The sequence below is a fragment of the Callionymus lyra genome, chromosome 5 (assembly GCF_982586985.1).
Source record: "Callionymus lyra chromosome 5, fCalLyr1.hap1.1, whole genome shotgun sequence".
Taxonomy (NCBI): domain Eukaryota; kingdom Metazoa; phylum Chordata; class Actinopteri; order Syngnathiformes; family Callionymidae; genus Callionymus; species Callionymus lyra.
In genome coordinates, this window is record NC_141822.1 from 18,574,868 (window position 1) to 18,590,884 (window position 16,017).

A 16,017-nucleotide genomic window follows, 5' to 3' on the forward strand; every position below is an offset into this window, starting at 1 on the left:
ATTAAAAAAAATCTTTAAAAATTTTACAAAATTTTATTTTTTAACTGAAACAAAGCTAGAACCTTTGTGAAACCATTAACAATGATTTTGATACAATCTATAAAATCTTAGATAAAAAAAATAACAAAATCTTGATACAAATTTACAACCTCATGAAATAAATCTAAAAAATATTGGTAAAAACTTTCTAATAAAACAAAAAAAACAACCTCAGGAATATTTTACCATTATTGTATAAATATCCTCCAAAATTATTTTAATTTCTCGACTTGATTGAGACAGACATGCCACATACGCATGTCCATGTACTTTTCAAAAAGGTTTTAATTGTTTTCAAACCTTTCTATTTTTAACTTTTCTATGACTGGAATCAAAAACGTCTCTGAATGATAAAGAAAAAGGTTTGATCTTCAGAGACTGGTGTCGAGAAAAATGAGAGACACGTTTGGACATGAGTTTGAGATTCGATGCTTGTGATGCTGCTGCTGTACAAACTTGTCAGATATTAAACCTGATTATGAAAGAATGTTTTTCTACTTCTTCTCTAACAATGTTTGATTCCTTTTCAGACAGGAGTCGTTGTTGTGTCACGGAATCTTGTGACATCAGGAGGTTTGTTCTTGTGACTTGTCACTTCTCCTCGACGACCACAAAGGTAGAAAAAAAGGGAGGATTTGTCTTGTGATTGGTGCACATGTGTGCCAGTGGTTGTGTGTGGAGCCACACATGTTCAACACTTGGCTTCTGTGCCTGGACCTCGCCCGTGATTGGCCGACGGCGCGGTGGGCGGATCGGGAGGAAAAAACAAATATTGCCACAGCCTTCGCCACCCGGTACCTTCACTTCAGCTCCTGATCGCAAACTTTATCTTCTTTTCAGGAACTACCTCCTTCAGTTCTCAGCGCCACCATGAGGAGCAGGATAGCCGCGGTTTCCATGGTGATGTGCATGATGATGGTGCGAGCAGATGAGAGCCCTCAGAGAGATTTCAGCTCGCAGAAGGTGAGAGAACAATCGTATTATTCTTATTATTTAAATATTGAATGCACTTTAACTTATAAAACAGATGCATTGTTTGTGGCTTTTGATTAAAAAAATCTATTTTAAAATTAATATTTTTACCACAGCTCAAGTAGACCATTCCAATGATTTAATTTGAAAGTTGAAATTCTTAACTTTGGATAATAATGGAGGGTTTTTAGATGCAAAATTTAAATTATTACAATTATTAAAAATATGAAAATAAAAATTAATACTAATAATGTAAAAACGATTAATCTTCGTATTTCTAGGATTCAATAAATTACTTTGTTTTATGTATTACAATTGTTTTTGTATTAACTGCTTTTTTGATAAAATTCAATCGTCAGCTCCTAAAAGAAACACGTCGGCCAGTGTTTGCGTGATAGTTTAAAAAAGCTGATTCTGTAAATCTACGAACCACAAATAACGAATTCATAAAAGAAAAAGAGTAGCGGAATGAGAAGTGCGCCACTAGAGGTCAGTGTTTTACTCTTTAAAAAAAGGGTTTTTCGATCTTTAAGTGAAAAGTTATCTTTTCTGTATCTAATACATAACTTTTGAATGACGAAACATACAGTTAGAATCCTACTGTACATACAGAAACTCGCCTGCCTCTGTGTCAACAAGCTTGTATGTCACAAACTTCCAGATGAATTGCTTGTCCGGGCGTTTAAATGAAGCCTTACGTCATATTTTCTTTTCATACTTATTCAATTTATCATCATATACTGTAAGTAAAAACACCCTGTTTTAGTCAACTCGTTACAAAAAGGTTCAGAAATACGTTGCAATGCTGAGTTTACACTAAACTGTTTATTCTGCGTGGGTGAGTGGAACAAGTGGTCAGTGTTTACTTAAAATATACAACTACTTACATGTGTGGCCTACTTCCAAACGGTCTGTTTATTCAAGGTGTAATAGTCATTGCCAACGCAAAACTTCCTGGAAAACATTTTTGCTACAACCTTATTTAGTTATTAGACTTTTATCATCTGGATTGAATGCCCCAAAAGTATTATTGTTACTGCAAGAAGAAGAAGAACACAAGTGCTCGACCCTTTTGGTTCTTTTTAAGAGAAAACTAAATGTATACCTAGGTAGAAATGATCCAGGTTCTGCCGCATCAGCAAAAATATACTCTCAAAATAATACACACAACTTCCCAAACCCGAATAGGAGTGTCTAGTTTTCAAATTGTGTTCACAAGGTGGTCAGTTCCTGTCAGCTGTTTAAAGAGAAGCAGAAGTTTCTCGATCATGACCACAAGTGTATCAAAGGTACAATACAGTATATAACCTAAAAAAATGACTGTATTTATTTAAAGCCTCTTTGTCTTCACTTTAACAGAGTTGCTTTTTATTTGGGAAAATGTTTATAAAAGGGACAACATAACGACAAATAAGTCAGTCAAAAATATTGATGAACTTTATTTCTTAATTTAGAATTAAAGTTCTGTTGAAAATACTTCAATAACTTCAAAACTTTTTTACTTACAATTGCTAGCATTCTATGTGTTTGATGAATATAAAACAAAATGTGTCCTTGATTAAAAGTGTTCGATTGTATTAAACAAATATACTTATTGATTTATACTAATCTAATTTTAATAAATTAATTTTAAAAGGACATTTTACTTACTTTATCTTTTGCCAAAAATTAAAGTTGTGTCTAATTTATTGAGTGACTAAGGGTGTGTATGAGAACTTCAATGCCTGTCCAAACATGCTGACATGACAATCAAATAAAGATAATTACAAAACCAGTTCAAGCAAAATTCTCTTTATGCTAATGTAGTTTAATTTTCACTTTAAAAGACTTGGATACAATAAATAAAGAGTAAAGGGTTCAGAGTGATGTTCATTTCCATTTGTGGTATTTTGTGTCGACACCACACAGACTGTTTGGTTCTAGTTTGCAGGGAAGTGGTACCGACTCGGTCTGGCGTACGACTCTCCCAGTTTCGTCCCATACAGAGACAAACTAAAGGCTTCTATGGGCTTCATCACCGTATTGCCAAACGGCAACGTCAACCTCACCATGTGGGACGCGACGTGAGTCTCACCATCATGATTATCTTAAAACTTTATCTTTTAAATGATGTAGGAAATTACAGCGTGATTTTTTTTTGCTTCAGACCAGCAGGTTGTCGCAGTAAACTCTACCAGTACGAGAAAACCAACATTCCGGGACAGTTCACCTACTTCAGCACCCGTACGTCTGCCCACATATTGACAGTTTATTTTGAGTGATTCAGGAAGACGAGAATCAAAAACACATTTTGAACCCTCCTGGTGGTGCGTTCTGTCACCATCTTGTGGTCACGTTTGGTATCACGGTTTCACAACCGGGCACAGCTGTTCAACTTGAGTGGAACAAGTATCAGAATCCGAAAATTGTTTTGCAAGTGTTGTAAAGACAACTTTTTGTGGCGTTAGTACAGAATGAAATAATGAAATAAGAAAAAAAGAACCAAATATTGAAATGTATTTTTTTCAGCCGATCAAGTTTGATCAATCCTTTTTTTGGAAATGATTGACCTCACTATTATACAAATATTTTTGTTTTGAATTTAAAAGGCTACACATTAAAAAAAACAAAAAACTATGAAAATGTATTTTTGTTATTATTGGAATTTGAATAATAAATAACTTTAATGTCATTAATTTTGAAAATATTAGAATTTTAAAATTCAACCTTTCAATCTATAAATTATTGGTTTTGTATTATTCAATACAAACGAACTCAACCTTTCAATTTATAACTAATTTAATTCATTAATCGAAAATAAAATAACTTTTGACACTTCACACAATATTTTTTTAAATTAAATATAAGGACTGGAAATTATTTTATTTCTCTTTCATTTTGATTGTAATCGTAAAACTTTTTTTTTTTAAAATTAAATCGATACTATTTATTAATCAAGGCCTTATTTATTATCACCCCACTAGATGGCACTAGATCTGCTGTATAATGTTACATTTGAAAGAAGCCTCCGCAGACTATGTAAGCGGTAGCGCCCCCTACCGAGCTCTGAAATGAATGTTGTGATCGTTTAAAGTGAAATAAAGACACTCGTACTTGTTCCAGGCCACAACATGGTGAAGGACATCACGGTGGTGGAGACCAACTACAGCGAGTACGCACTGGTGCTCAAACACAGAGTCTTCCACAGAGAATACACTCAAGTCGCTCTTTACGGTGAGTCTTCACCATCTTCTCGCTCTACTGAAGGTTCACGGTTCGAATCTCGTTTGTGTTTGTCCAGGTCGCTCCCAGTCGATCAGACCATCCATCACCAACAAGTTCAGAGCCTTTTCCTTGTCACGTGGTTTCTCTCGGGAGTCTATCCTGACTCCTCCCCCTGCAGGTAACGCACACACCTGTTCTCACCTCCGACGTCACGCTCTCTCACTGAACCTTTGTTCGCAGACAACTGTCCGCCCTCGTCTGAACGTTAGGTGACGTCACTCGACTGGATGTGTCATTGTTTGCAGGACGTCACGCTTCACTCGATGACGTGTCGGCCGTGACAACCATCTGACTACAAACATGATGTGTGTGTTATTTGTATTACTTTTTTTTGTTATGATTAAATATTCATAAACACAACGAACACGTGTTTAAATGTTGTTGACCCACCCAGCACAGCAGGGGGGACGTTTGTAAAATAAATAAATAAACTAATAAATAAAAGAATACATGTTGATGCGCGTGCCTGTGTAATTATAAGCTCTTTTTGTGTTGCTTTCTGATTTATGTTTCAAATAAATGTTAAAATAAAAGTGTTTTGAATACCTTACATTTTGTACCTTCAACCTGGCACACAATGCATAAACTATCCACAAAAATGATAGATTTGTTGATAAGAAGCTCGTTTTAAGTGTATTGTCAACCGTTTTTGGTTATTGTATTTGTTTGTGTTCAATGCTTTGAGGTAAACTGTAAATAAATAAAGAGTCACAAAGAGCTTGGTTTTCTCTCCAAGATAAAAAAACAACAACTAGATGACGTGGCAACATGACGCTAAAACAAATATGTGCTGTCAACAGATTCAAAAAGTTTGATGAGAAAAGGCCTTAACTTTAGTTTTTGCTTTTACTTTTAAATCCATTATTGTGGCAGATCTAGTCGTTTAAACTTTATTGATCATTTTGTTTAAAACTCAAAGTCCATCGCGCCAACAGTCTGAACACACACATGTACTCAATAAGTGATTACTCACTGTTGGTACGAATAAGGCTTTTCCGTTCTTGTTGAAATTTAAACAAGCTTTGTGGAAAGAACATGCCAAGAAATGTGTGTTTGCTGCTGCTTTGGGTCTCACACCTGATGATGCTTGGAGTCCTGACAGCACCAGGATCTGAGATCCTCCCCCTGAAGGGCTTTGATTTGAGCAAGGTAAGTGTTTATCTTTTCACTACATTTTCTTAGACGTGATCAGACCTTCAGCGTTCTCCTGCAGTTCTCAGGTGTCTGGTACGAGGTGGCTCTGGTGTCGACATGTCCTCACTACATGCAGAGAAGAAGAGCGAGTCCTGCCGGTGTTGCCATGGAGATGAAACCCACTGCATCCCAGAACATCAGCGTGACTACATCCACATTCAGGTTCAGCTTCATCTAAAGCTGATCTGAAGTTCCACCTCATCATCTTCACGTCTGGTCCTGCAGGAACAGCTCGTGTCAGAAAACATCGACGCAGTATCACGTGACCGACAGGCCCGGACGATTCTTCTACCACGCCGCACGTTCGTACAGACGGTCATAATGTTATGGCTCTCTTTATACGCAACTGTCTGTGCAGGAGTCGATGCTGATGTTGAACTAAACGTGGTCCAAACCGACTATGATGAGTTTGCGCTGATGGTTCTGCTGAGCAGAGAGAGAGCAGCTGGTACCAGGACCACCATCCTCAAGCTTTATGGTGGGTCCACGACTTTAAATTAGCCATGGAAGTCCCATAATGCACGGCAACAATTGAAGGTTTAAAGTTATTTTTCAAATGATCATTATTGATTCAAGCAGAATTTTTTATATTTTAAGTAATAGATTTCAATTGTTATTTAAACATCAGGAAAAAGGAATTATTTTACTATTAAAGTTAAATTTAATAAATCAGTAAAAAAAATATTTTTAATCACGTTAAAGGTCCAAATTAAAGTCTGTCGTTTTATAATCTAAGCCTAAAACATGTTATTAATGACATAAATATAATGGATCAAACAAACACATTTGAATCCATGTTATCTGCAGGTCGCTCTGTCAACGTGACGTCGGAAGTTTTTTCCAAATTCACGACTTTGGTTCAACATCTCGGAATAAGTGACTCGGTCATCTCCACCGAGAACAACGGTGAGAACTATTTCCGTTTTCATTTATGTTTATTCCAGTAACTTTTATATACATATATATATATATATATGAATGTCAAATGCATTATTATCATTGTTTACAAATAATATTACCGAAATGTAAGAAGTACAGGTTTTCGTTCACTTTAGGCCACGCCCACCCGTGATACGTACGTTTATTGACAGCAACAACAATTTGAACCCTGAGCTGGACTAATCTAATCCTAACTCCTTTATACTTCGTGACTGTTTCACAGTTGTGTGATAAATCATGATCGTATGTGTCTGTGATAGTTAACAGTGAATTCATCTACTGCTCATCTGGCGACATCTGGTGGACACTAGTGGTAGGACCTTGGGTCAACAGCCAATTTTGAAACGCTAAAAGCTGCAGTTCGTTAAGTGTCCACTTGAGCCTCCCTTGTCATAGATAATTATATTAAATGGGTTCCTGGATTCGGAAAACATAATTCATATATTCATAAATTCATATTATTAGTATTTTAAAAATAAATGAAAAGGATCAATCGTCACTTAGCCTCGCACTAGACTAAAATGTAAATGTTCCTAATATATGTTTTTTTTATGCTTCTCAATGTATATTTTTTGTCTTTTGCAGGTTGTTAGGTGACGCGGCCAAATGCAGCTTCATTTTTCTTTCAACTTCCTGTGAAACATTTTTGCTTTTCAGTAAAACCATGTTTTTAATCTATATTCTCAATCAATTCACTATAATTAATTACTAAATAATTAAAATTATCATTAACTGTCATTTTAATTAAAGTGGTGAGATTTTGGCATCTCAGAATAAATAAAGATGATCTCTTTATCTTCTTTAAAAACTACAAAAGGTCTCAATTGTTATGTGTTTTGTGCAGAAAGGTGGTCTGTGGGCGGAGACTGAACACAACTGAAAGAGTATAAGTCGTTTAAGAAAGAAAAAACTTTTATTTCCGTAACACTTTTCAGTTTTAAAACAACACATTTATTTAAAAAACTTGTCATGTGAGTCACTCGATCAGTGAACTTATTGATTTGTGGAACGTTGGTTCAACAAGTCCAACTTTCATCAGTTCTGGCAGGTCCAAGCGCAGAGTCAGAGAAGAAGAACTTTGCTCTTTTCTCTTGTTTGTTTTGATCTTCCTGGTGTACACACCAGTGAGTAAACACTCAGGACAACACAAAAGTCTCACAGGTCACTGTCCCTGAGAGACACGGATTTTATTTCTGCTCACAGACGGGCTGAGACGATGCAGAGGCCAGAGGTTGTGGTTTTAGCTGTGCTGGTTCTGGGCTGGACCAGCAGCATTGAGGCTCTCGCACTGACAGAGCCTCTGTTCCCCACACAGGAGAACTTTGACGTGTCCAGGGTGAGTGACTTTGTTTCTAATTCACAAAAGTTGCTCAGATTACTTAACAAAAAAAAACATGTGTTCCTAGTTTTTTTTTTAACCGTTAACTATATAAAAAAATAACTTCAAGTTCTGAACAAAGACATTTTGAAAATGTTGATAAATGCGAGTGATTTCTGAATCGTTACTGCCCCCTGCTGTTTTAAAGAGCTCTTTTAATTTTGACTAATCATGGTATTTCAAATGCTAAAACAAGACATCAATTGATTCAGATAAAATACATGTTATATTGGGTTAATATTTAACTTTTTGAGGGAACTAGCTGCTCTAGCAAATCTCTAGTTATTAATGATTACAATTAATGAATGATTTACAATATTAACGTTTTAGATTTTTTTATCAAAGCTACACTAAAATCACATAGAAAATGTAAATCATTTGGCTTTCCATTCTCTACTAGGAGAGATTGGAATTCTACCAGGACAATCTCCAATTCTAATAGGAGAAATTCAGATTGTATGAAAATGTTTTGGAAAATAGACTGATTCATTTAACACCTAAAATTTCAGCGTAGCTTAGCGTACATTCACCATTACTATTTTAGGTGAATTACTTCATATTTTAGATATCTGATAACCCCTCTGTTAATAAACATGGTAACCATGGGGACAGCCGTCTGGTCCAGGTCATAGACCTTATTCATTTGGAACATTGTGGATTGTCCCATGACCTGAATTTATTTTCATGATATGGTGTTAAAGTAAAGGGAACAACAATATTCTTACAAACCATGATTTTATTCAGAATCTACACATACAGACTTGGAATCTGAACTTCTATAGGTAACCTTCACAATCTCAAACAATGCAATTAAGAATTATCATTTTGAAGGTTTTTCAGATACATGAAGTAATTCACCTCAAATAGTAATGGTGAATGTAGGCTTGCCTATGCTGAAATTTTAGGTATGAAATTATTTATTATATTTTCAAAAACATTCTGATGCAATCCAAATATCTCCTATAAGAATTGAAGATTGTCCTGGTATAATTCCAATATCAACTAGTAGAATCCGGAACTCTACTAGTAGAATCTAGAATTATCCTAGTAGAGATCGGAATCATAATATTCAGATCCTGATTCACTAGAAGAATTCCAATCTCGACTAGTAGAATTCGGAACTCTACTAGATTCCAGTCTCTACTGTGACATATATATGTAAAGAAATATTGTTTATGTACTGTATGTGCAACATGAAAAAAAAAATTAGATTTCAAAAATCGTTTTAAAAGGAGTGTTTAACCAGATACTAGCCTAAATATTTTATGTTAATCTCTACAACGCTCTAGCAGTGAATCAAGCAACGGCTAAACTGCCGACCATGAAGTGCTCTTGAGCATTTAGCTCTGGAAGCTCTTTGGCTATTTTAGTGTTTTATGGAATAAACATCCACTGTGGCCCTTTTATTTCTTGTCCGATAGTTTCTGGGAACATGGCACGACGTGGCGACGGCATCTTCCTGCCCCTGGATGAAGAACCACGGCACCTCCGCGATCGGCAAACTGGTGCTTGAAGCAGGTTCCACCAGTGACAAGATCATGGCGCAGAGAACTGCTCTCAGGTACCATCAAGACCTTGACCTTCTTGCTCTTCAGATCCCATATCTTAGCTCTGCAATACACCAATCAAATACTTATATTTCCTATTCATTTTCTAAATGCATTTTAACAAAACTAGAACTTAATCTTAGCTAAGAACCAAACAGAAGTGGAGAGAAACACTTCAATGAAGGAGTTTTAACGGAATGTACCTTCTTAAAAACACAAACCTCAGACATGGAACCTGCTCCGTGATTTCTGCGGAGTACCAGCTGACCACCACAGCGGGACGCTTCTCCTACCACATAGAACGTACGTCTCGTCCATGAACACGTCCACACACTCCTGACAGAGTTCATCATGCGCTCTCTCCACAGGGTGGCAGGCGGACGTGGACGGCTACGTGCTCCACACCAACTACGACGAGTACGCCATCATGATCCTGATCAAGCAGAAACCCAGCGGGACGAACGTCACGTCTCTGAAGCTGTTCAGTGAGTTAAACCCATCCGACCACAACGTCTTGTCTATGGAAGTAAATGTGTGCCATCAGATCCGAAACACAAATTCTAACTCTACATTTTTATTCAGCAATAAAATCACACTTTGAATTGTACACTCATTTTTTTCTTATTTTTCAAACAAATTGAATTTTAAACTTAAGTTATTCATGCATTAAAAGGACAAAAATAACTGCTTAAATTGTGATGTTTTTTTAAAGTCTCGTTTTGATACAGTATAAATTAAATAAAATATTTTACACGAGATTTATTTCACTGAATTTATTTATGTACAGTAGATTTTTATTTTTAAAGTAACATTCATTTACTTTGAATATTGTTACATTACTTCTTTTCAAATTCATAGTGTGATTTAGATGCTGTGAATTAATGTCGGAAATTTATATTGGAAGTCTAGTGGTGCCACACTTACTCCCGTACTTCTCCTTGTTTTTTTTACAATACATTTTTTTACATTTATTAAAATTACCTTTTACATACATTTATTTTACGTTTAATTGTTTACACCAAATCACTTAAACTGAATTCATCCAAGCATGATTATTTAACACATTTAATTTTACATTGAATGTATCCATGCACTGAAAAAAAAAAAAATAAGTGTTTGAAATTAGCTGTTTTTCAGAATAAGAGTCGGATTTCGATTCTGGATGAAAAATAATTTTAAGAAATTCATCTTAAAAGTCTGATGGAACACATTTTCTGCCATACTCGACCCCCCCATTAGTTGACATGTTTAAATAACTTTTCTCTTCAGGCAGGACCAAGGAGGTGAGACCGACAGTTCTGGATGACTTCAGAACTCTGGTGATGGATCAAGGAATCAGTGAAGACTCCATCTCTCTCAAGGAGAACAAAGGTTCAGATAATCGCTCGATCTTCTCCAGATATAAAGTTATACATTTCTTATTGGCCGCCAAATATAAAAAGTAGTTTTCACAAATTTATTTTTTATTTTTTTATTCTCATATTTAAGACAGATATGTTAAAAATAATATTGAATGTATATCTTAATCTCAAATAAAAATAATTTCCAATATAAGAAATTCAAAGATTAAGCCTTTTTTTTTTATAGACGCGCTGTCGTGTCCCTGTCGCTTATTGATGATGTCACACACGACGCGCATTTGAAAACAAACGATGGAGTAGAATTAGTAAAATAAATCCTCAAATTAAGGTTTTAAGAGCAAAATCGTACACAGACGTTAGAAAAGTTTTATAACAACAACAAAAGACGATATATATATATATATTTTATTATCGTTATTCAAACGTTGTGGTCAGACCAGGAAGTAGAATGAAACACACGCTTGGAAAATAACTGAATGAAAATTTGTCTTTTTGTAGATTTAAATCAACAAATTAAATATTAACTTGTGATTTTACTTCCACGGGAGAGTTTATATTTAAGTTTAAGTTTCCAAAATCCGATTTGCACAGTAGTTTATCGATACTCACCAGCAGGTGGTGCTGTTACCTCAGGGTATTTTCCCCTGATACCAGGAGATGAAATACATACACTGATATGGAAACAAAAGTGGTAATACTAATTGATAAACGTTTATCAATTTTGCTTTATTGAATTTTTCAGTTTTTAATTATATATTTTATTCATGAATGATAATTCTTTCGGTAAAGTTGAAGTTGAAAGCAACAAAACAATTTTTATTGATATCTTAACACCTTTGAGATCATGTTTTATCACCACCGAGGATGATGTGATCATCTGCAGTATTTTGATCTGTGTATCAAAGATGTAGTTGACTTTTACAATAAAATTCCCAGCTTGTTAGAGGCACTGAAAAAGCAGCCGTGTTTTCACCTTGGCTCCTACAAGTTCTACCTGGAGAATCTACTTGCTGTCCAAGAGCGTTGATATTATGGGAATAGATATGTTGTTTTTTGTTTGTTCCAGTAATTGTTTTTCTTCTCGGCTCTCTTACTTGCACTCCCAAGTCATTTAAAATATATTCTCATTTTAATCTGTTCCCACAGGTGACTGTGTTCCTGGAGAGCTGGTCCAAGAACCAACAGTTCTACCTGAAATTAAGGTAAAATTCTATTTTTAAATTGTGGTGTTAAAAGATAAGATGTACCTGGGATGTTGTTGACAGTCCTAATATTGAGGCTTTTATTTTACATGATCTGCTAATAAGGTGAAACATTGGGCCGTTTTATATCTAATCAAAGTCTGCAACTGTCCCCTGAGCCTGACTTTAGATATGCCAGAGTGCAGTTCACGAACATGACACCAGGGGTGCTGTTTTGGCGACTCACCGTGGATGACTTAAGAGAGGTGGTTTCTGTGTTTTTGACTGTGGTTTCATGGTTTTGGTGCAGAGGGTGAGGAGGGACGTGCTTGCCTCTCTGGCTTCTGAAGAAGAAGGAGTGGGTTCTGGGGATGACACTCCGAACTTCAACGCCGCAAGTGAGACATCGACAGCTGATTATTTTTGAAAATAAGGAAGTGACAAAGAGAGTGATTTGGAATGTTTAATCTTCCACAGTGGACTGTAAGTTGGGACCAGACACAGGTCCTTGCTTCTCTTTGTTGCAACACTACTTCTACAACTCGTCCTCCATGACCTGTGAGACCTTCACGTACGGAGGATGCTCCGGAAACCAGAACAACTTCATGACGGAGAAAGAGTGTCTGCAGAGATGTCGCACTGAAGGTGAGAAATCACTTCGTACATTCACCCACACAAAGAGTAACATATGCCATAACACCGGGGGAATAAAACCTGTCAGGCAGAAACCTTATCAGAGCCAGACTAAACTCAGACAAGCACAGAAGAAAAAGGAAAAAAAAGATGGCCGCCTGCAGTAACGGGTCAAAAAGTGAAGTGGATTCTGTGTCTGACTGGGAGTCGGTGTATGTGTGAAAGGATGGGAGTGACGACCTCTGACCTTTCGGTTCTTGTTTCGACTCTCGCAGCTGCATTTTTGACCAGCTGGAGGTGTTTAAAGGCAGATTTTTGGGAGGTCTTCGTAAAATCTAGAGCTTGTTGTGACGGGAGATCTGTAAGAATGCTAATATTTTTGTAGCCGTCGCGTAGATGTTTGTCTTTCCTTCCCTTTTAACAGCTTAATAAAGTTTTATACAATGATAAATATAGATCAAGGGTCAATGGAACGCTGAAGTTAGTAAAACAAACCAGATAGTTTCATTAGCATCGTTGCTGGATTGTCAAGGTCAAGTCTGGCGTTTGAATCAGAATATAGCTTTATTCAAGTATTTATTGACAATACACACAGATTCTTTCTTCATTTTCTACAAAGAAAAACATTTTTTATTCAGTTATAGCTTTTTTTCTGTGAACTTTGTTTGGTTAACTATTTGTTATGAAACATGTGAATTAAAAAGGACCTAAAGGTGAACTCTGAGGAACACCCTCATGTTTTAATGCTTCTATTCTGGGACATTACTCGCTCTTGTGAGACGTTTCGAGAACTATATCCACGTCATTGTCAAATTCCGACATGTTTCCTCCCCAGCTGTGTGCCGTCTGCCCATGGTGGGCGTGAACTGCACGGGTCAGGCGCCCATCTGGGCCTTTGACTCCACCGTGGGTCGATGCGTCACTTACAAACCCGGGTTCTGCCAAACCAACGGCAACAAGTTCTACAGCAAGGCGGAGTGCGAGGAGTACTGCGGAGTGGTCAAGGATGGTGAGAGTACTTCATCTAGTCGTCAGTGGATCAGGAAACTACATTTGTTTTTGTCTTTGTCACACAGAGCCTGAACTTCTGAAGGCCAACTGAGATTCCTGCATCTGCAAACTCAAGCAACATATTTAGACTGACGGTTAAAATTCCAAAAGTCAAATAAACTGTAATGGACCAAAGACGAAGCCTTTGTTTTTCATTCTGGTCATTTTGTTTAAAAGAAAGCTCCGAAGTCTAGTTGAAAAATGTATTCAAGACACTGTATGTAAAATATTTTTTACATTTTAAAATATAGAATTCAACATAATAAGCGTTTCAATATTTTCAAAATGGTTTTCTCACTCTCTATATAAGTCAAGGTGTAAAACGAGGGCCACATGAGGCCTTTTGACTCTTTGAGCCTAAATGAGTAAAACCAGCAAGAGTGATTCAATAGAACTGACAAATAGTTTTCTACTTTTATTATTACTAAGTTAACTATTAACTCTTTATTAAAGGTCTTTTTATTCTATTTTATTTTTAATTTATTTTCAATATTTTATATCTGTAAAAACCAAACAAAAGAAAAATGAAAAAAACATTCCTTCAACATGTTAAAATATTTACTTTTGTATTTCCAAATGTAATATATCAATGTAATAATAGTTTGCGATTCGTTTGCTATTATAGTCTTTTACTTTTTATAGTTTATAGTTTTAGTTTACTTTTTATATTGTGGTAAATTTCCTTTGTCACGACTTATGTTTGTAATCACCTGACACAACAGTGTGTAACGCGGCCCCTGACCTCTAGTCTGGAACCTTTGCCAGAATTTAGCATCAGATAATGAATAACATCCCATTCAGGGAACAAACAAAAAATATTTTTCTTCTATGATAAAAAAAAGTGCCAGAAAATGCCCTAAATTGTAAATAAAAACTTAACAGTTATAGAAGAAAATAATTCTATTATTTGGTCCATCAGTGTTATGGAAATATATCAGTGCCTTCAGAACATTGAATGTTGAATTTTACATTAAAAATGTTCAAACTTAGGAAGTCTATTGTCCCAGCCGGTCGCAGCAGGAGTCTGTCAACACGGAGTCTGGTTGTGCTCTAGGTTTCTGCCTTCTAAAATGATGTTTCCACTCATTAGTGAGTTGCTGGGATCTGTTTTCATTTTCTCCACTATAGTCTTACTTCAACTGTAAAGTGTCTTGAGATAACTTGATGAGTTATGATGAGTCAATTAAATTGAATTTGCAATAAACAGTTAATTTAACACAATTAATTGATGAAAACAAATCCATTCAGTCAATTCCAATACTTTAAATAAATGTATCAAAAAGTATTAAATGTATAGCCACAAGTAATTCATTTTTGTACAGTTAAAAACACATTAATTCAATATTTGTATTTTTGGTGTAGCTCTTGTGACTCAGATCAAAGACTGATTCTATGTTCCTCCTTTTTTCCCCGATGACAGATATCTTGATTTTATTCGTATGCTGGTTAATTTCCGATATTTAAAAACAACATAAACATCATAACACAATACAGATTAGTCATGTCGTCACTCCAGAGCTGTTAGAGAAAATATCGCGGCTAACAAAAACAGGAGCCAGGCTTCCTGCTCTTAGTTCCCAGAGTTCCCAGCTGCTGGCAGCAGAATACTGGGAATATCCGGAGAGGAAAGGGAAGTGACATCACAGCGCTGACCTTCCGTGCCAGGCCAGATCACCTGGAGGTGCCTTGAGGAAAAGTACGTGGACGATCGCTGTAGCTTTCCATGTGGAGATACGGAAATCTCAGACTTAGAAGACGCTTTACTCTGAAACGTACTTGAATTTAAGTTTGATTCCGGCATTAATATAGATCCATGTTCAGTACTATATACTACTGTATATTAGTACTTCTTTCTTATCCTTGTCCAGGAAGAAATACTACTTCAAACCTTCAGTTGAAGACCCGGCCGATGCTGGCAGGTTGCAGACAGATGTGCTTCACACGGGGAGATTATGGTCTGTAGATTCTAGGTTACATTCCTTCGGAGGCGAGGCTTGAAGACACATATACAAACTATCAATTTGACAAACATGTTACGACAGATTCTCAAGGCTCATTGACAGAAAGGAAGAGGGAGATACTGTCGTTTTTTTTTTTCCTCCTTATCTTGGAGAGTGGACCAAGAACGTGAGAAGAAGGTGGTAACATTCTTTGGCTTCTGCTGACATTATTTGATTCGCTTAGAGCAACGTTCCTGTTTTTCACGGCAGGAAAAGTTGTTGACGACCAGCAGCAGGTGAAGCCATTAGTTTTTCGACGAAAGTTTGACTCCTATAAATACTACATACTACATACTACATACTACATACTACATACTACATACTACATACTACATACTACATACTACATACTACATACTACATACTACATACTACACTATGTGTTCCAGCCATGTATTAAGGTCTGTGGGATTATTTTGCTGTTATTTAGAGGCAGATTTTTTACTAAAAACTCAAAAT

At 36.1% G+C, this 16,017-nt stretch overlaps 3 protein-coding genes across 3 annotated transcripts; all 3 read left to right on the forward strand.

The window, feature by feature from the left end:
* The first annotated feature begins 831 nt into the window (after positions 1 to 831).
* LOC148079662 (lipocalin-like) lies at positions 832 to 4,992 on the forward strand. The gene is made up of 6 exons (XM_087792519.1): positions 832 to 1,002; positions 2,935 to 3,074; positions 3,158 to 3,234; positions 4,114 to 4,224; positions 4,292 to 4,393; positions 4,456 to 4,992. The coding sequence occupies exons 1-6, from the start codon at positions 910 to 912 to the stop codon at positions 4,482 to 4,484; spliced, it is 552 nt and encodes a 183-aa protein (XP_087648645.1). The 5' UTR covers positions 832 to 909; the 3' UTR covers positions 4,485 to 4,992.
* Positions 4,993 to 5,272: 280 nt separating this feature from the next.
* Positions 5,273 to 7,056, forward strand: LOC148079663 (protein AMBP-like). The gene is made up of 6 exons (XM_087792520.1): positions 5,273 to 5,424; positions 5,489 to 5,631; positions 5,695 to 5,771; positions 5,828 to 5,947; positions 6,277 to 6,375; positions 6,994 to 7,056. Exons 1-6 carry the CDS (start codon positions 5,311 to 5,313, stop codon positions 6,999 to 7,001), a joined length of 561 nt encoding a protein of 186 aa, XP_087648646.1. The 5' UTR covers positions 5,273 to 5,310; the 3' UTR covers positions 7,002 to 7,056.
* Positions 7,057 to 7,576: 520 nt separating this feature from the next.
* LOC148079664 (protein AMBP-like) lies at positions 7,577 to 13,693 on the forward strand. Its single transcript, XM_087791316.1, has 10 exons — positions 7,577 to 7,744; positions 9,208 to 9,347; positions 9,560 to 9,636; positions 9,702 to 9,818; positions 10,603 to 10,704; positions 11,841 to 11,896; positions 12,186 to 12,273; positions 12,353 to 12,520; positions 13,344 to 13,517; positions 13,585 to 13,693. Exons 1-10 carry the CDS (start codon positions 7,625 to 7,627, stop codon positions 13,608 to 13,610), a joined length of 1,068 nt encoding a protein of 355 aa, XP_087647442.1. The 5' UTR covers positions 7,577 to 7,624; the 3' UTR covers positions 13,611 to 13,693.
* The last annotated feature ends 2,324 nt before the right edge of the window (positions 13,694 to 16,017 follow it).